Below are 20,964 nucleotides of genomic sequence, written 5' to 3'. Positions count from 1 at the left end.
ATCTGGAAGTGGTGGTCTGAAGGCTGACTTACACCCCTACCTCTCATTTCCCATTGTGCCCATTCGTCTCTTCTCCTCTCCAAACAAACAGCAATGTGTGGTACATACCCAGTACTCATTTCTTTACTCAGGACACTTTACAGTGCCTGCGACAAAGTGGCATAGATTTTTTTTTTTAATTGGCAATAGATAAGTGTGAGCCTACATCCCTTGGTTTTTCACTCATTTTAACTTTGGACACATTGATTTAACAGAGAGGACAACATGTGAAGAACCAAGATGGCAGTTACAATAAACTGAGATCAGGTATCTGGGTTGGCGTTCCAAAGTAGGAGTGCTGACTGCAATGTAATGTGGTGGGGGCTTTTCTGAGACTCATTTTTGTAGTTGTAAAATATATAATATACCTAGACAATTGTAATTTCTTACTCTATGCTAAATATGGATCCCTTTATTTACAGACACGTTTACCTACCACCGCTCATTAAAGAAGCTTCTTTTTGCAACAGATAGAGACTATTATAGAGTTCCACAACTGGTCATACACAGAGAATAAGTGTCTGAGTAACCCAACCCTAAGTGACACATCTACAGTAACCTCTACACTGATGGCTAATGGAACATAGTGGAATAGGGGGTAGAAAGAATATTAATGCATCTCTCCAGTGAAGCTTCCTTGTGCAACAGAGCACGATTACCACAGAAGGCCACAACTGGCCAAAGTGTAGAGAATAAGAGATTGTAGAGCGCATGTCCCTGGATAGGACTCCTATATTAAACCTTACCCTCTTAGGGCCCAGAGCTCATTGTGGAAGAGGGAGCGGAAAGATTGTAAAAGCCGGGGGTGGTGCATGACCATAAGGAAACAGTCTTTCAGGGTTCTAGGAACTTGTACGTATGAACTCACAGAAATGGTGTCAGCATGCACAAGGCTCATGTAAACTCAGAGAAAAACTAGCATAGAACTGGGGAAACGGGCAGGAGGCTCCAACCTTAGCCAAGGAAATATTGGCAGCTGATCACCGCTGGGTGAGGGAGAGTTGCTCTTCTTTAAGGAAATGATGTTAGCTAGGCTGACCGGGCTCTAATGAATGAACTCACATGGAAAGATCTGAGGACACAAACTTGACTTGATAGGCCTTAACATATATGGCAAAATACATGAAACATCTGGTGGGTGGGCTATTGGGGGTGTGGAGATAGGAGAGTGGGGCCTAAATATAATTTAAATGTATCATATGAAATGCACAAAAGCCAACAAAATATATATTGAAAAGAGATATTTAATAATCCACAAGATTTCTTCTGATTTTGAAATAAACGAGGCTCTGATAGAACTGCTGACAATACCTTAGGCAACTGCCTCACTAATGGCAAGGACCTCTCTGAAGCAATGTTAAATACGGCTACATTCTACCTTGGCGTTTCCTCCTCTCAAATCTCTATTTCAGGATGACTAGTGTTCTTATTTTCAAAAGGGAAATTTCCACAAAGAAGCAGAAAGAACATCATGTGAAGCTGGAGTTATTCTGAAACAAACCCACAAACTGCCAGATCTTCCCCAGGCTCTTCAGAGGTAACAGGCCCTGGAGGCATCTTTACACTGACTTTTGGCCTCTTGATGTCTTGAGACAATACATTTTTGTAATTTTTGTGGTTTGTAAGCCATGCAGTCTGTACTATTTGGTTACAGCATCCCAGAGATAAATACAAGTTTGAGCACAGGCCTGTGTATGATGGGGTTAGGAGTGGGTTCTTTAAGGTCCTGCCTATCAACCATACCATTACAGGCTTACAGCTTTGCTTGCTCTGCTGCTGTTTGGATTAGCATTCCTATCAGCGTATGTTGTCTCTCATTTATGAGGCACCTGTTTAAATATTTGACCTTTCCACTTACTAGCTGTGTAATTAACCTCATTAACCTTCAGTTCCCTGATAATTTTGGGCCAGCAAACCATGAGCTTGTTTATAAAGAACAAAAGAGATAAGATGTGAAGAACAATCCTTACAGGAGCATGGTGAAGAATAGAGAATAGACATAAGATCGAGTGCCTGGAGCCAGACTGCATGAATTCATTTATGCTTTCCTTTACTACCACTGTTACTTAAATTCATGCTCAATTCTATCATTTTCTAATGAGTGTTACTTAAATTCCTCTGTACTACAGTTGCTATGAACATCTGACTGATACATTGAAAATATTTAACCAATTGTATGAAATGACTACAAAGAAATACTAGAGAGGAACTAGCATAAAAATGAGGCTCATGTAGCTCACAGTTTTGGAAGCTGGAAGCCCATATGGTGTGCTGCAGCTTGGGTGATTTTTGTGGCACCTCATGGTGGATTTCAATGGCATGAATGTGTGTGGTACTTTGCAATCAGGTCCTCAAACAGAAAGCCAGAGGAAGCAACTGAAGTCCAGCAATCTCTACATAGACATATCTCCAATTCATCTAGAGACATCCCATTAGGCCAGGCCTCTTAAATGTGCCACACATACCCCCCGCAGTACTGCCACCTTGGGGACAAAGGTGTTCACAACAAATGTGTTTTAGGGATACATTAAAACCATATATAAAGCATGGCAAGCATCATAGTAATTGCCCTAATAAGATAAAAAAAATTAACAAAAGATGAAGAAAAAACTGAGGGGGACGAGGAGGGATGAAGGAGTAGGAAGAGGAGGGAAGAGAATATCCTTTCCCATATATATGCTGTAGTACTTTTGTTGAAAGTTCATTGACATGTAGATGTAGGTGTGTGGAGATCTATTTCTGGCCTCTCTATCCTGTTTATTGACCAATATATTTGGTTCATGGTTACCCTTCGTCACTTTAATTCCAGTGCACTAGCATGATACCTCCAATTTTGTTGTTTTTTATTAATATTGTTTTGGCTACTTAGTATATTTTTAATTTACAGGAATTTTAGGACTACTATTTTAAGGAAGAGGAGGGAAGAGAATATCCTTTCCCATATATATGCTGTAGTACTTTTGTTGAAAGTTCATTGACATGTAGATGTAGGTGTGTGGAGATCTATTTCTGGCCTCTCTATCCTGTTTATTGACCAATATATTTGGTTCATGGTTACCCTTCGTCACTTTAATTCCAGTGCACTAGCATGATACCTCCAATTTTGTTGTTTTTTATTAATATTGTTTTGGCTACTTAGTATATTTTTAATTTACAGGAATTTTAGGACTACTATTTTATGAAAAAAGACTTGGAGCTTTTATACGGTTGTACTGATTCTGAAAATCACATTTTACAATGTGACAATTGAAGCAATATTAGTTCATCTAATCGACACACATGGATATCTTTGTGTTTATTATATCATCTTCAATTACTGTCCTTACCTTTTATGGTTTTCAGTATGCAGATATTTTACTTCCTTCAAAATATTTGAAATATGTATGCCAAAGAACTGTCTATACACCCACACTTAGTGCAAGGTTATTCAAAATAGTCAAGATATAGCAACAAACTAAATGTCCACTGACAGATGAGCATTTCCTAACAAGGTGCTCAGTATAATACCATTCAGCCTTAATGTGAAGTTTTGCAATTTGTGACCGCATGGATGAATCTAGGGGAAGCTATGTAAAATGAGCCAGGCACAGGGAGATGCACACAGTATAAATTTTCTCAAATGTTGAAATTCAGAAATAAGAAAGTAAAATGGTGGTTCCTGAAGTGTGGTAACTGTGGGTGTGTGGGTGTGAAGTGTGGGTATGGGGAAAGGGGAGCAGTGTGTCTACTGGTACAGTTACAGTTAGAAGAATGAATTCTTTTATGTTCTCTGGCACAATAACACGACTGTAGATACTACTCGTATGTAATTGCAATAGTAATATTAGATGTTTCCGAAGTAGCTGTAACAGAATTTTAAGTGTTCTCAACCACAAAGTAATGGGCATTTTAATTACCCTCATTTGATCATTCTAAAATACATACTTCTTAAAATATTACGTTGTACTCTAAAAAACTACAATTATGTTTCCCTAATTTTAAAAATTGAAGTAAAGGGATTCAAGAAGATTTTGATTATCCAAAAATGGAAGTTGTTGAGTTGTTTCATTTAAACATAGATGTTTCACATAGATCTTTAACAAATTCTGTTTGCATATATTTGAACTGCAACTCATTGTCTGACTGTATGTCCCCCTCCTGGATGAGAATATGTAAAAAGTTTGGGCAGACACTTTCTCAGATTGCTATACACCTTCAGGAAAGTTTTTAGGACAAACAAAAGACTACTATTAGAAAAGAGTGCTTGCTTCATATGTGCCTGGTAGAGATTTAAAAAACAAATCATAGTATCACATTTATTTAATTTCACACAACTTACCCAGGAAGTATATAACTGCAAGACGGATTGTCTCAGTGCTGTGGATAAGTTATAGTCTTCAGAACTGTGGTGCACTTGGTGTCCAGCCCAAATAATATTAACCTCTGCAAAACACGTAATTTGAAATGATTCATGAGAAAAAAGGACAAAGCAACTTCCATTTCAGTTATGTTTGTTGCTCTGTCGAGTTAGGATGAAAAATCTGGAACATCTCTGAAAAGGCTATCCAATATAATTATAATTAAAATAAGGTGCCTCTAAACATTTTTGGAGCCAGACAGTATAAAAATTACAAATAAGAATTGAAACACAGCCAATAAATATGTATGCTGTATGTGACTTACTTAAATGCTGCCAGTGAAATGAAATGACTTCCAAAATTTATACTTTGCTAACATTTATAATATGACAGATCATAAAAGCTAGCTGGTAATGTTCTAACAAAAGAAACAATGGGCAGTGATGAGCTTTTGGTATGTGATACCATAATTTCTAATTACTCTGATGGAAGAAATTGGTATGTAATGAAATATTACATACTATTATTTCCTGATGACTTGAGAAGTCTCAAAAACTGTCTGCTGGAATAAAGAACAAACCACTGCACTATTTAGTACCAAGAGCCAATATTTTGTTTTCATTTATGGAAGTATATAAAGTAAAGTTGTATCTGGCTCTTCCCATAGTTTACCAAGATGCCCTATCATTTCTTTTTTTAATACTTTTATTTATTATTTTTATTTTATGTGTATGAGTGTATTGCCTGCATGTATGTAAGTGCACCCAATGTCCTACAATTCCCACAGAGGTCAGAAGAGGGCATCAGATCCCTTGGAACTGGAGTTACAGTTTTCAGCCACCATGTGGGTGCTGGGAACTGAGCCCAGGTCCTCTGCAAGAGCAGCCAGTGCTCTTAACCACTGAGCCATCTCTCCAGCCCCAGCCATAACATTTCTTAACTGACCCATGTAGCTACAATTTGTCCTAATTATAAAGAAGAAAACGAGTGTTGTTTATTTCATCAAAGATTTCCCAAATCTTCCTCATGAGGCCTTATGATTCACACACTCAATAAGAATGGCTTATTTTTCCTATATCAAATATGATTCTATAATAAGTCCTTTAGCAAATGGATCAAGAAAGGAGAAATAGTCTTGTATGCTAATTTTTTCTTATAAATATTTTTATTTCCTAGCAGAATCATAGATCAAATGCTGCAGCCTGTACTGTTACACTAAAAGCATGTTATATGTTCTTATTTGAATTAACTTTTGTTCAGTCCTTTGCTTTAAATGCAGGAGACAAAAGTTAATGATGTGATATGGTCTTTGAAAATTGAGCAGTGGATCTAAGAGCAGAAATTCCAGACTGTGGAGCTTTGCATTGAACATGAACTACTGTGAAAATGCATGGCACCTGGAAGAACTATTAGTGGTTTTCTATAAAAATTATGTATACATACATGTTACACATCATATCATATGTATCACATGATATGCAATTAATGCACTAATATATGAATAAATATATAGGAATGGTCTTCTTGGAGAATGGTTTAGTATGTGACTTTCCCTGGAAAATCTATGAAGGAAGTTACCTAAAAATTTTGCAAAGCAAGTATGTTATAATAAGTCAATTATATTTCATAGATACAAGAAGAATGTGATTATAGAAGGATCATGATTAGTCTGATTACATGTAATTCTTATTAAAGTCAGGTATTTTCAAGTGGGGAAAGTATTTTTTAACCACCACCTGATAAGTAACTTAAGACATGATTGGCTATGGTTTTCATCTTTTTTTATTATTCCCAATAATCACACCATACTCAATCAATTAAAGAAATTATTCTTATACAAAATAAGAGTGATTTATCATTAAGACCTCTAAAGCTACCCAAACATAATTTTCAAAATAATTTAGATCCAAAAAATTCTGACTTATTACATACACAGCTACACTTAAGAGATATACAAAGGTGGTTGTGGGTCTCAATATCTTCAGATGTTGTGTGAAAGATTTTTACTAGCAATAAAATTTGATGAATCTCCTAGGCCTTTTAAAACTGTTTACCAACTAAGCCCTTGAAAGAATCTAAACACCATTTTCTCCTTAGAACAAATTTACTGTTGAACATTTCAGAACCTGGTACTTATAAACCTTCATTTAAAATAAACATACTGTCTGTGGACTTTCCTGTGTTTGATTTCAAATATTGATACTAATACATATAAAATGACTTGACACTAGGCTGAGGTAACCACATGAGGCTACACTGGAGAGCGATAACATGTTTTAGAGCTGCTTCCTTTATAACCTCCACAGAAGCTAACAGTGGAACCGAGAATCTACAAGGTGGAGGTTAAAGACCTGTCTTTTTAGTTGTTTTGAAAGCATTTACTTCCTATCACAAACTGTGTGTAACACAAGCCGGAGTTCAATTAAGGGCAGCTGCATAAACAACAAGGAGTAACTGGATCTCACTGCCATGCCCATTCACCTTCAGAAACTCAGAAAACAAGCAGGAAAGCTAGATTGTTTCACAGTCTAGATTCAGCTTATTGGTGGTATATTATTTTCAAACATGGTTATCAAAATGCATTTTACAGAGAATTGTTCTAATAGTTCTTTTGTGAATGAAAGAAGAAAAGTTAATAGTGAATTTATATCTTTATCATTCCTAAAACTTGAATTGGTGAATTGTTAATGAAAATAAATACTAATAAGGGAAAGCGATATTAATTAAAATAGTTAAAATAATATTTTTCTTTTCCTATAAGAAAATTATAGACTCTATATACATATGTTATTAGAACTTTTCAATGGCAAAATTAGAAACCATTATGCTGCTTTCTAGTGCCAATATATATTTGTATTGTTATATTTTATTAATATTTTGTTAATATGCAGTCAATTTCATTCACTTGGCCAAATTTAAATCTAATGTTTGAATGTCTTATCTCACTGCGTTCTTTAACATTTTCTATTTTTAAATAAAAGTATAAATTTCAGGAGCTGGAGATATGGCTCAGAGGTTACATGCACTAGTTCTTTCAAAGGATTTGGGTTCCTATGACCCACATCAGGTAGCTCATAATTACCTGTAATTCCAGTTCAGGAGATGCAATGCCCTTTTCCAGCCTGCATAGGCATCCACACACATGTGGTGCACTCAGGCAGGTGCGCACACACACACGTAAAAAATAACAAATCTAAGCTTGGCATGGTGGTGCATCCCTTTAATCCCAGCACTTGGGGACAGAAGCACAAGGATCTCCGTGAATTCCAGGCCAGTCTGTTTTACACAGCACAATCTGTTATACACAGCAAGTTCCAGGCGAGCCAGAGCTACCTAGCGAGACCCTGTCTCAAAAATAAATGAATAAATAAATATTTGCTGAAAGTACACATTTCAGTAAAATCTATGACTTAAAAATATTTATTTGTATTTTTATTTATGTGTGTGTTTTCTCTTTTTTATTTGATTATTTTTGAGAAAGTCTCCCTGTAAACAGTGTTGGCCTGGAACTCACTGTATAGAACATGTTGGCCTCAATCTCATAGAGATCTGCCTAGCTCTGCCTCCTGAGTGCTGGATTAAAGGCGTGTGCCATCATACATGGCATTTATGTGTATGTATGTGTGTCTATAACAAAGGATACAGGCATTCCCAAATGCCAGAAGGGGGTATCATAACCTTTGGAACTAGAGTTACAGGCAGTTGTGAGCCTCCTGAGGTAGGTGCTGGTTATCAAATTTGGGTCCCTTGGAAGACCAGGAAGTGCTCCTAACCACTGAGAAATCTCTCCAGCCACCAAATTCATCATTTATAATATTCAGTTCTTGGCAATCAAATACAGCTATGTAATCATTATTGCTAGAGATAAATTTTATCACCCTAAAATTTTCCCAACAGCCCCTGTGGTTGAGATGGACACAATCTAAGATGTCCCTGACTCAGATCATGAAATTATTGACTTTTAACTTATAATGTAGAAAGAGAGGCCTGTTGGGTCCTTAAGAGAAGAGTATTTTCATTGGGGGAGAAATGTGAATCTCTGTGGTCAAGTGAGGGCTATGCTCCAGTGATTCCAGTGTACTGGTAGTCTTGCTGTTGGCAATCCTTTCCTTTGAATGTGATCGGATTAAGAGACCCCCTTCTAGAAAATAGAATTTTGTCAAAGGTGATGGGAAGTCACTCCTGATACTAGGTAGTAAAAAAAGAGTAGCTCACATCTCAAGTACTTTAATAATCTTATATACTGTCTGAGGAAACCCAGCTGCCATGGTGGGAGCTGTCCCTCACTGAAGTAGACCTGGCAGGGAATTGGGAGAGATGATGGAATAATCACCCAGCAAGGAACTAAGCTCATTAGTTTAGAACCAGGAATCCTTCTAGTACATTTGTAAAAGTTTGGAGTAGAACCATCCCCATCTCTGGCACAACCTACAAAGAGCTAAACTTAACTGCAAGGAAACCTTACGAATGAACTTGAGCAAGAGGCATTCATATAAGCCACAAACTAATTTCTGATTTGCTGAAGTCATTGCACAATAAATCCTTTTCAATTTAAGCTATAACCTGTTATAAAGCAACACATAATTAATATAATCATTGACTTCCTGTCATTCTCAGTCCCTTGCATGCACTGATAAGTTTCCTTTTCTTATAGTTCCCTTTTCTTCAGAATATCCTATAAATGGAATGGTACAGTACTTAACACTTGGGGGTTGGCTTTTTTCACTTAGCAGAAAGAAATAGAAGTTTCCCATTTTTCCTGTTTACTAGTTGTTCATCTTATTGCTGAGTAGTATTCCTTTTGTAAATTGTTCACAGTTTTATTTTGTTTATATTTTTTAATCATTTAAAAACATTTCAGTGACTTTTAATGTTCAGCAATTGCAAATAAATTTTCTGTCAATATTTTCATAAATATTTTCCTTTTAAATGATATTAATCACACGCAATGATGGGTTCCATTATGGAATGTTCATGTGTGTGTTTAATGTATTTGATCATACTCAGTTTCCGTTACTCTTCATTGCACTGCTTACCTTCTTCCCCTTTCTAACTAGTCCTCATTCTATTTTCATGTCTTTTGTGTGTGTATGTGTGTGTGTGTGTGTGTAGAGAGAGAGAGAGAGAGAGAGAGAGAGAGAGAGAGAGAGAGGAGAGGGAATGAATTTCTTTAGAGTTGTTTACATGAGAATGGGTTAGGGATTATGTATGGGTGAGCAGGTACTTTGACAATGACTATACCACTAAAGAAAATGTCTCTTCCACTCCCAGCACTGATCAACTGCCTACAGATCCTCAGAGAAAGAGGGTCTGGTGATCTACTACTATACCTAGCTATTTTTACCTGCCTGTTAATCCAAGGGAGTAGTAGGGCCTCTTGAGTTTCTTCCAGTCCAAGACAGAATGTTAAAGGTACCAATCATGTACAGGTATTGTGCAGGTAATCACAGCTGTGACCCAGAAATCTTTATTTCACTTGTTTAAGTATCTTGGAACAGGATGTTCAACTGAATGGTATGTTCACATTATCTTCTTAAAAAGCTGTCAAACTGTTTTCCAAATTCTCCATGCATTTTTGTGTCAGTGGCAGCAGAATTTGCTAATAGAGTTCAAGTTTGTCCACATCTCTTTTTTTCAGTACATTTCATGCTTTTTTTTTTTTTTTTACAAAAGCTTTATTGAGAATTCCATACATGCATATAAGGTGTTTTGATCAAATCTATGCCCACTCCCTCCCTTCCAACACCTCCCATATCTCCCCATCACGTTTTTCTTTTTCTTTCCTTCTTTCATTTACTTATTTTTATGGGGCATTTGGCTTCTCTAACATTCCCCCCTCTGAAGAGGTAACCCTAAAATCTTTTAAGGATTAGATACAAGCTCCCACTGATCAGTTTTACTATTTATTTATACATTTAATTAGTTATTTTTATTTAGTAGCCATAGTGCTAAAGCATAGAGTGGTATCATATTAACTGAATTTCTTTCACTGTCATAGCCATTGACATTGATCTATGTGATTATATGAAATCTATACAAATTTTTGATGTATTTACTCAAAATCTGTGCACATATTTTAACTGGATTAATTCATATTAAACATTATATTCTTCATATATGTTAATTATATATATTTGATGTGCACGTATTTTCTCATAATGTGCAGATTGGCTTCATTATTTTAGCAGCATTAGAAGTTTTCTAATTTTCATGAAATCCAATTTATGTATTTGTATACTTGAGAGATTCATTAAGCTTTTTATCCTGGAGAGATGTCAGCAGTTAAAAACACTTATTGCTCTTCCAGAGGACCTGAGTTCAATACCCAGCAACCAAGTTAGTCAATTAACAACTACCTGTAACTCCAGCTGCTGGGGGAATCAATCACTGTGATAGTTTGAATGAGAATGTCCTTCATAGGCTCCAAGTATTTGGACAGTTTGTCCCCAGTTGGTGGCGCTGTTTTAGGAGGTCTTAGAAGGTGTGGCTACGCTGGAGGAAGCACATCACTGGGGGTGTGCTTAGACAGTTCTTAAGCCTTACTCTCTTGCTTCCTGTGCCTGCTTCATGATGTGAGCCCTCTACTTTCTGCTCCTGTTCCAGCCACCTCGTGTCACCGTGCCTCCCCACCATAACGGACGTAAGCTCAAACAAACTTGTCCTTCTCTAAGTTGCTTTGGTCAGTGTTTCTACCGCAGTGACAGAAAAGTAGTTAATAATAACACCTATGGCCTCCAGGACCACTTACACTTATGTGCACATACCTGCACACATATACACAAATATAAATCTCTCAGACTGAAGTATATTCATATTTATCCAGTAGCTAACTAATCATATGAGATAGTCATGTGAAATATGCCACAAGTCTCTTGTTTCCTCTCTCGCCTCCTGTAGAGTAAAGAAGATTCAGGTTCACTTGAGACAAAATCACAAGTCTAGAAATTTATGTATGGGATTTTGCCTGATACATTTAATTCCCAACACTGGCAAGGTAGGCTGTCCTGGGACTTGTTCAGGGTGATGATGTTGCCCTCTCCCACAGTCTGAAAATCTCAAACTTATAAAGAAGAAAATGGTATGGTTATTGTGTGAAAAGTTAGTGATTTCATGCAGATATGCATGCATTTTTATGCATATGTGTGTAGGGCCAGAGTTTGAGACCAGGTATCTTTCTCAGCTATTCTCAAAACCAAGAAATAGTTTAGTGTTTATTATTCAGTTATTTAAACAAAATGCCAAAACTTATTTTGATAATAATACTTTAGAAATTACAGAATTCATTTATATTACATATGAAAAAAATGTGCTTTCAAATTTTTAAGATTCTTGTTTTTTTTTTGAGACATGGTCCTCCTGTAGCCCTAGCTGGCTTGGAACTCACTATATATTCCAGGCTGACCTCAGTCTCAGAGATGAGCCTGCCTCTGGCTTCCTAGTACTGGGATTAAAGGCATGGGTACGTACACATGAGTGTAGGTGGCCTTTGAGGCCAGAGGTGTTTGATCCCCCAGGTATTGGAGTTACAGGTAGTTGTTAGCTGCCTAACATTGGCTTCTGGGTATTCAACTCAGGTCCTCTGGAAAAACAATGTTTTCAACTGCTGAAACATTTCTCCAGCCCATATTCTTTCTTATAAAAACAACTGAATGGATCTCTCAATTTTAAGATTTTAAATCTGGGGCCATGAGGAACACATGTAATCCCAGCATTTGGAGATGAAAGTAGTTCAAGGCCAGCCTTCTTTGAATAACAATGTCAAAAATCCTCTGTGTGCTGTGACTAGGGGTATGGTGTCAAGGGACCCAGTCTCAAACAGCAACAGCAACAACAACAAGAAAAACCAAATCAAAATAAAAGTTCAGGATTTTGATATATCTATAATTTTCCTCACCTTTATACTAAATGTATTTAAAGAAATCTAAGAATTAAATTTACATTCAATATAATTACATATTCTCTAATGAACCTTGCTTTGGCACTAATTTATTAAGGTCCTGCTATATACAAAACTCAGCATAGATGTTCTGAAAGATTAAAACACAAAATATAAGAAAAAGTAAAAATAAAACAAGCCATCAGAAACACTGTCATTAACTCAAAGCAGTAAAGTATTAATATGCATGGATGACATAAGACAGAATGTTGACCATATGTTAAAAATAATTTCCATGATGTTTCCAAAAAAATCAACTATGAAAAACATGTTGAAAATGGTTTATACCCTGGTATGTCAAATATGCAGCCAGGATTCAGTTCCTTATCTAAAAAATCATCATGCCTTGTACTGTGCCTCTGCCCTCCATGTATTCCTTTGCCTACTTTGGTTTGTACAACTTGAGCCTCAGCCCAGCATGGTGAATTCCCCAGAAACCCACTGCCCCTACTGCCTTCACCATACCCCCGGGCCTAGCTTGGGTCTTGTAGCCCAACACTGGTCCAGCCTGGTGAGTGCCCTCAAAATTTGCCTCCCACCCACCCCTGACACACACACCATCTTCCCCACAGCCTAGAAAGTATATTACAGACTGTGCACCATCCCTGGCATACAAAATGGCATAAGATTTGCACTGTCTTATTATCACCAAATTAGAATCTGTCCGTCACTCTAAGCAAAAAGCAACAGTATCTGTGGAGCCCACCTACTAATCTTCATATGTCATCTGAAGACAGTGAAGCTTGAGCAACAAGAAAAACAGAGTCAAGCTTCCACTCACTAAAGACAGGCTAGAATTTCATATCAGACACACAGGCAAGAAAAGAAGGGCCCATAACAAAAAGGGCAAAAAGTGTGAAAGGAAGGTAATTTGTCTTCATAAGAAAACAATGTTTTTAAAGAACTGTTCTACCGTGATCATTTACCTGATGAACTTTAGGACGCAGAATTTTAGAAAACAGTCACAAACATAATAAAGTATTCAAAGAGTTTAAAGAAGACATGAACAAACATCTCAATGAGATTTAAGAAGACAGGAGGGAAATCCTGAATGAAGTCCAACAAAACACAAATGTCCAGTTGATAGAAATGATGAAGAGAATTCAGGGTATGAAAAGTGAATGCAATGAAGAGATAGAAATGAACATGGAAGTAAAAAACTCAATAATCCAATTGGAAAACTCAAGAGAAAAACCTTGCTTGTAAAATGTGTCAAGTAGAATACAGAATATCAGGACTTGAAGAAAAAGGAGAAGAGTTGGATCCCTCAAGAAAATAATATGAAAAATTAAGAAAAAAAAAACATGAAAGGAATATATAGGAACTTTGGGACACTAAGAAAAGACCAAGTCTACAAATTATAGGCATTGAAGAAAGAAAAGAATCCCAGGTCAATGGCATAGACCAGATCTTCAAGAAGATTATAAATGAAAATGTCCCCAAATGAAGGAAAGGCATGGCATGCCATACAGATACAAGAAGCACACATTCACAAAACACAGAATTGACATGATCAAAAAGGAAATGCTCCATGGCATATATAACTATATGTATCTAGAGAAAACATGAAATATGCAGAGCAAAGAGAAGATATTGCAAGCTACAAGAGAAAAACCACAAGTCACAAATAAAAGAAAACTCAGCAAAAAAACAACTGACTTTGCAATGGAAGCTCTAGAAGCCGGAATCACCTGGAGCAATGTACTCCAAGCTTGAAATGATCACAGATGACAACCCTGATTACTCTACCCAGGAAAGCTATCTGTCATTGTTGAAGGAGAAATAAAATCTGTGATATAAGTAGGCTGAAAGAATTGGTGTCTACCAAATCAACCCTACAAAGAATACTGAAGGCAATACTAAGGACTGTAGAAAGGAATAAATATAGCCAAGAGGCTACAGAAAGAAAAAAAAATGAACCTATAATTATTGAAACACAAAATAGGACTAAGAATGTAAACAGAAAAAAAAATCACAGTACAGCATCAATCAATACATATCTATCAAAAATAACATTAAACAGGAATGGTCTCAACTCCCCATCTTCTTGTCATCTATAAGAAACTCATCTTGCCTTCAAGGATAAGCATTTCCTTAGAGTGAAAGGATGAAAAAAATTATTCCAAGAAAATGGGAACCAGGAAAAAGCACACATTGCTATACTAATATCTGACAGAATAGACTTAAACCAAAAATGTGTCTGAGGAAACAAAATAGGACACTTCATTCTGATCAAGGGAACAACTAATAAAGAAGACATTTCAATAATACATATTCACCAAACTCTGTGCACTCTATTTCATAAATGTGTGCTACTTGACTTCAAGAGAAAGATTAACTCCAACTCAGTAATAGTTTGTGACTCAATACCCCACTCTGTCCAATAGGTCATTGGAACAAAAGTAGCAGAGAAACATCTCAACAAAATGACATTATACATCAAAGGGACTAAACAGATATCTGTAGACTATCTACTTAAACGCCAAAGAATACACTCTCTTTTCAGCAGCCCATGAAAGTTTCTCTAAAATAAACTATAAGTTGGGACACAAAACAAATCTCAACAAATAGAAAAAGTTAAAATAACTCTGCATTTGTTACTGCTGCTGTGCTAAACATCATGACCAAAGTAACTTACAGAAGGAAGAGTTTATTTGGCTTATGGTTTCAAAGGAATAAAAGTACATCATGGAATCACAGGAGGAGGCAGCCAGAGCAGAAAGCTGAACATTTAAATCTTCAAGCAGTCACAGGAAGCAGGGAGAAAAATTGGAAATGGAATGAGGTCATATACTCTCAAGGCCTGCACCCAGTGACGTGCTTCCTCTAGCAAGGCCACACCTCCTAAAACTCCCCAAACAGTGACATCAACAGGAGATTGTTTTCAAATACTGGAGGTTATAAGGGACAATGTAGATTCAAACCACCACAAAACCATGTTTTCTATCTGATCACAATGCAATAAAGCTTAAAAATCAATGGCAGAAGCATCTCTAAGGGCTGGAGAGATGGCTCAGTGGTTAAGAACACTGGCTGCCCTTGCAGAGGACCTGGGTTTGATTCCCAGCACCCACATGGTGGTTAACAACATCTGTAACTCCAGTTCCAAATGAATCTGATGCCAGGGAATCTGATGTCCTTTTCTGAACTCTGCGGGCATTTCATGACATGGATCCATTTGCATACTTGTTTTTAAAAAATAATTTCTAGTAATTACATGAACTCATGTATATTAAACAGTACACTACTGAATGATGAATGGTTCAAAGAAGAAATCAAGAAAGATACAAAACATGGATATAATGTTCAAATTCAACACAACGAAGCAGTCCTAAGAGGGGAATTTATAGCTCTAAGTGACTATGTCAAAAAATCAAAAAAAGCATAAATAACTGACTTAATGTTGCAACTCAAGGATTTAGAAAAACAAGAATAAAGCAAATCCAAATCTTGTAGATAGGAAGAACAAGAAAATTAGAAAAATAAGAACAGAATAAAATGAAATAGAAATAAGAAAACAATATAAAGAATCAAGAAATCTAAGCTGGTTCTTGGAAAAGATAAACAAGATTGATAGACCTGTAGCACAATTAACCAAAAGAAAGAAGACCCAAATAAACAAAATCAGAGATGCACACGGGGAAGATTATGATGGACACCAAAAATTCAGAACATTATAAAAAGCACTTTAAAAACCTATACTCCATTAACTTACAAAACCTAAAAGAAATGTATGAATTTCTAGATTCAACCAAACCAGCAAAGTTAAACCAATAAGAGATCAATAACTTGAAGAGACCCATAACAAATTAGGAAATGGCATCAGTAACACAAAGTCTTCTGACTGAAAATACTTAAGTCCAGATGAATTCACTCCAGAATTCTACCAGGTCTTCAAAGAAGACCTACCATCAATACTAGTCTTAAATTATTCCAAATAAATATAAAGAGAGGATGCATTCCTAAGCTCCTATGAAGTAGGTAAAACCAGGTGAAGACACAGCAAAAAAGAAAAGTGAAGACAATATCCCAGATGAACATAACTGAAAAAATTCTCAATGAAATATTTGCAAACTACACACAGGTATATATGTAAAAGATCATTGTAGTGGATACTTTTTGTCAAATCCAGAGAAGCTAAAGACATCTGGAAAGAGGGAACCTCAACTGAGGCACTGTCTCCATGAGACTGGCCTTTGCCCTATCTGTGGGGGCATTTGTTTAATTGCTAATTGATGTAGGAGACCTCAGACCACTGTGGGTGGTGGGCCTGGACTAAGAAAGCTAACTGAATAATTCAGGAGAGGCAAGCCAGTAAGCAACATTACTCTCTGGTCTCTGCTTCTGTTCTTACCTTGAATTCCTGTTCTGATTTTCCTCAGTGTTGGACTATAATCTGGAAGTGTAAGTAAAATAACGCTTTTCCTCCCCAAGTTGCTTTTAGTTAGTTTTTTAATCAGAGCAACAGAAAGCAAACTAACACAAGTATCTACCATGATCATGTTGATTTTATCTCAGAAATGCAGGGATGGTACAAAATATGTAAGTCAATAAATGTAATGTCTTATGAATGAACTTAAAGATAAGAATAACATGGTCATCTCAGTAGATGCAGAAAAGGCTTTGACAAAATCTTCCATACTTTCATGATAAATGTTCTGGAGAGGCTAGGACTGGAGATATGTTACCTCAACATAATAAAGGCTAGGTATGATAAATCCACTGTAAACATCACTCTAAATGGGGAAAAACTCAAAGCATTTCCATTAAAATCAGGAACAAGACAAGGCTGCCCACTTCCCCACTCCTAGTCAATACAGTATTTGGAACCCTAACAAAAGTCATAGAACAGAGAAGGAAATAAAAGGGACACTAATGGGAAAGAGGTCAAATTGTCCCTATTTGCAGATGATATGATATTATGTACAAGGGGTCCCCCAAATTCCACCAAAACACTCCTAGAAATGATTATCACTTTCAGCATAGTGGTAAAATACAAAATAAACTTATAAAACTCAGTACATCAATAAAAAGCTGGTAGATAAAAGAGATTGTGGAAACATTCCCATTCACAATAGCCTAAAAAATATCTAGGACTAAGTCTAACCAAGGAGATGAAAGACCAGACCACTATGATTCAAACTTTAAATCACTGAAGAAAGAGACAGAGCAAGACAATAGATGGAGAGACCTCCCAGGCCCATGAATTGGTAGAATTAATACTATGAAAATGATCATCCTACCATAAGCAATTTACCAATTACATACAATTTCAGTCAAAACTCTTATGACTTTATCATAAGATTAAAATGAAAATTAACTAAAAGTAATGTCATGAATATGATAATCTGATTTTCACTGACACTCTTCTTTTCTCTTAGCTCTGTCATTCTCCATTTATATGACTCACAGACATTTTATGTTTTGATATTGACCAAGATCAAACAATCACCTTGACTGTTTTTGTTCTGCATGTTGCCTGTTCCAGATTCATTTCTGCTGCTATGATAAAAGATCCTGGCATAAAGCAACACAGATGAGGAAAGGCTTTATTTGGCTTACAGTTCCCTGTTACAGTACATCATTAGGTGAAAGTCAAGAAAGTCAAGGAAGGAATTCAATGAATCAGTCTCATTACATCCACAGTCAAGAGTGAAGCAAGAATAAACACACCCTTGCTTACTTGCTCTCAGGTCTCTTTCTCCTCTCTTTCCGGTGTTCAGGACTCCCTGCCTGAGAATGGTGCTTCTCACAATGGGCTGGGTCTTCCCATATTAATTAACAATCAAGACAATCCCCACAGACATGCTCACAGGCCAATCTGATCTAGGTAATTCCTTATTAAGAATCTCTTCCCAACATAAATTAGACTTGGTAGGCTTTTCTTTTTTTTTTTTGTCTTTTTAAGACAGGGTCTCCCTGTAGCCCCAGCTGTCCTGGATCTCACTATGTAGACCAGGCTTGCCTTGAACTCACAGAGATCGCCTGCCTCTGCCTCACAAGTGCTGTGACTACAGGCATGTGCCACCACGCCTGACTTCAGTAGACTTTTTAAAAGTGAAAAATAATAGTAGAGGACATGAAGTTGGAGAGGGGGGGAGATAGTAGGTGGTGGTGGAAATGGGGGAGGTGTTCATCATATGATCATTGTACAAAATTCTCAAAGAATCAATAAAAATATCTTTTGGGAAAAGATTATGTTCCCAGCTATTTTTAGGTTGTCTTAAGTTGACACTTAACTCTAACCAGCACCACTGTATAATATCTTGGCCACGGGTCACCTAAAGTATTCTCTGTATGAAATCTTGATATCTACTCCTGAAATGTAGGCAGAAAAAAACTGTTGCTCCCTCAATGACTCAAAATGAATGTTATCAATACAAATGCACTCTTATAAGGTATGAGAACTGAAATGTCCAGAAATGCAAATGAAGAGACAATGTTGGTTAAAGAGATTATTCTTAAATACTAGGTAAACCAGACCTCTATGTGGAAAACAATTTTCTGAAAAAGTTGATATAACTTGAAATAACAGTTATGAGCATTACATTATCCAATAATGGTGAACTGACAATCTGTATCACTTGAATTTCATTCATTCATATAATAAAGCAAATTCTTTTGCATTTGGTTCTGGACCATCAGCATCCACATTGCATGGCTTCATCATAGGTTCAGTTTATTTATTTTTTTATTGCTTACACTAGTCAGAATCAATGGGAGGTACATGTCTTGTAAAGGTTGAAAACAAGAAATCTCTTCTACAGTGTTTAATTGCATATATTTGGCAAGCATAGCTTGAACTAGCAAAATTAGGGGGCAAAATCTGTAGGAGAACAGTCTTTTTGGCACTAGCGAATGCTGGGATTGGCAAGCACTCCCACACACTCCTGTGCAGTATGTTCTCCTGCAGTGATGCACAATGACTTTCTGGTATATTATTCTCTGAGTAACGATTTATATAATTTGTCTCTTCAGGACCAAGAATCCAAGAACAAATAACCTACAACTCTTGAAAGGTGTGCAAGGTAAGGAATTGACCAGGAAAGCAAAACAACCTGAGCCTGTCAGAAAAAGAGAAGAAAGATGAAAAGTGTCAGAATATCTAAGTAGAAATAAATTCCCTCCACAGTGAGCCTCCTAGGTGGATGCATATTACCCCTGCCAACAACAACAAAAGCTTACCATGGTTTCTTTGCCACCGATAAGGACTTTCCACTGGTCTGAATATTTGTCTTTGTGGTTTGAGATTAGTTTGTGCAAATGAACTCTGCCTTCACATTAGAAACTTTTAGTATTACTGAGCTTGCAAAGAGTAACTTAGTATCTGGAAAAAGCAATAGATTGAGTCAGACCTAAAGTCTTAATTATACAGGTTAGCCTACTTCTGTGAATCCAATATTAATATCAATATGGTTTAAAAAGAAATATTCCAGTGATATCAGGTCTTGATACAGCAGGAGAAGGAAGTCTCATGTCATGACATTTGGTTCTTAGTCACATGTATGGATGAACATCTCTGTTTATTCTACATGGAGTAACCTCATTTCATAACTCTATTTCCCTGTCATTCAGGTTCAGATAGTCTTTATTAACTGAATGTATTGCCTTTTCTGAATTATTCTTCTGGTTTCTTCTGATCTTACAATATGGCTATCATGCCTTTCCTAACTAACTTACTTCTAATACCCTTTTTTATTAACTCCTATCAAATTCCCATCATCCACTACTACCAATCTACCCTGCTATCACTATTCTTCCTTTCTCTCTCCTATGCCCACTTTCCTAGATGGGCTCTCCATGGCCAGTGGAATCAATAAGCATTCTTTGAGGGGCATCTGTGTGAAAGCTGAGCTGCCCTCAAAGCTCTCAAAATCTGATGAAGAGTAGCAAATGCCACTTGGACCAATTCTGTCCCACCACCTGATATCTGTTCCATCAAGTTAATAGTGAGTTTAACACTTTTAAATGTAAACTTGAAATAAAATATGTACAGTGGCATTTGTGGCCCATGAATTTTATATAAAATATGAATGCTATTCTCTTTCATAAATTCTTCATCTCTGAGCTTTTTGAGCATCACTGACATGGCTGTGGTTCCTGTCTTTGTGTCACCAACCAACACAATTTTCACCTTTGAAGAACCACAACATTTATCATTTTCTTCAGGAAATTACTTTAGTTCTCTCCAGCCAAGATGATTATATGATTTTTATTATTCTCAGACAAGCAGGCTTCTAACTTTACAAATGCTCCAGTATTTTGAATCCACTACTATGTTACAAGCTTTTGAGTAAGAGAAAACTTAATTTTTTCATCCTTATATTGTCCACACACCTGTGATTGACATTGCATAGTAGACATTAGTATGTGTGCTGATTATGTCTTTATTTAATAAAATTGTTCATTTTAACCATCAGTATCTCAATCACACTATGATCCTAATTTGGTAATTTGTGTATTTTTACCAGTAAAATTAATTCTTTCCTTAATTTTTCTTTTTCTTTATGGTGATACCCTTATCCTGAATCTCAGATTCATCCTGACACTATATTTTATAATGCCTGATCCCTAGACACTTCCCTAATTTGTTTTCATCCCAAACATTTGAAAATGGAAAATGTATTCCTTTCCTACCTCCCACACATTCTT

The 20,964-nt window shown here is 36.5% G+C and overlaps 1 protein-coding gene across 2 annotated transcripts in view; it reads right to left on the bottom strand.

Moving 5' to 3' along the window:
- Positions 1–20,964, bottom strand: part of Agmo (alkylglycerol monooxygenase) — a 305,041-nt gene that overhangs the window by 129,396 nt on the left and 154,681 nt on the right. For both annotated transcript variants that reach the window (XM_029559290.1, XM_029559289.1), the window contains exon 4: positions 4,358–4,461. In XM_029559290.1, the coding sequence (XP_029415150.1) occupies positions 4,358–4,461 (104 nt within the window). The remainder of the gene's footprint in view (positions 1–4,357; positions 4,462–20,964) is intronic.

The sequence above is a fragment of the Nannospalax galili genome, unplaced genomic scaffold (genome assembly GCF_000622305.1).
Source record: "Nannospalax galili isolate Female #2095 unplaced genomic scaffold, S.galili_v1.0 scaffold249, whole genome shotgun sequence".
Classification (NCBI taxonomy): domain Eukaryota; kingdom Metazoa; phylum Chordata; class Mammalia; order Rodentia; family Spalacidae; genus Nannospalax; species Nannospalax galili.
The sequence above is the reverse complement of the archived record's forward strand: the minus strand, read 5'-3'. Positions and strand labels throughout refer to the sequence as shown.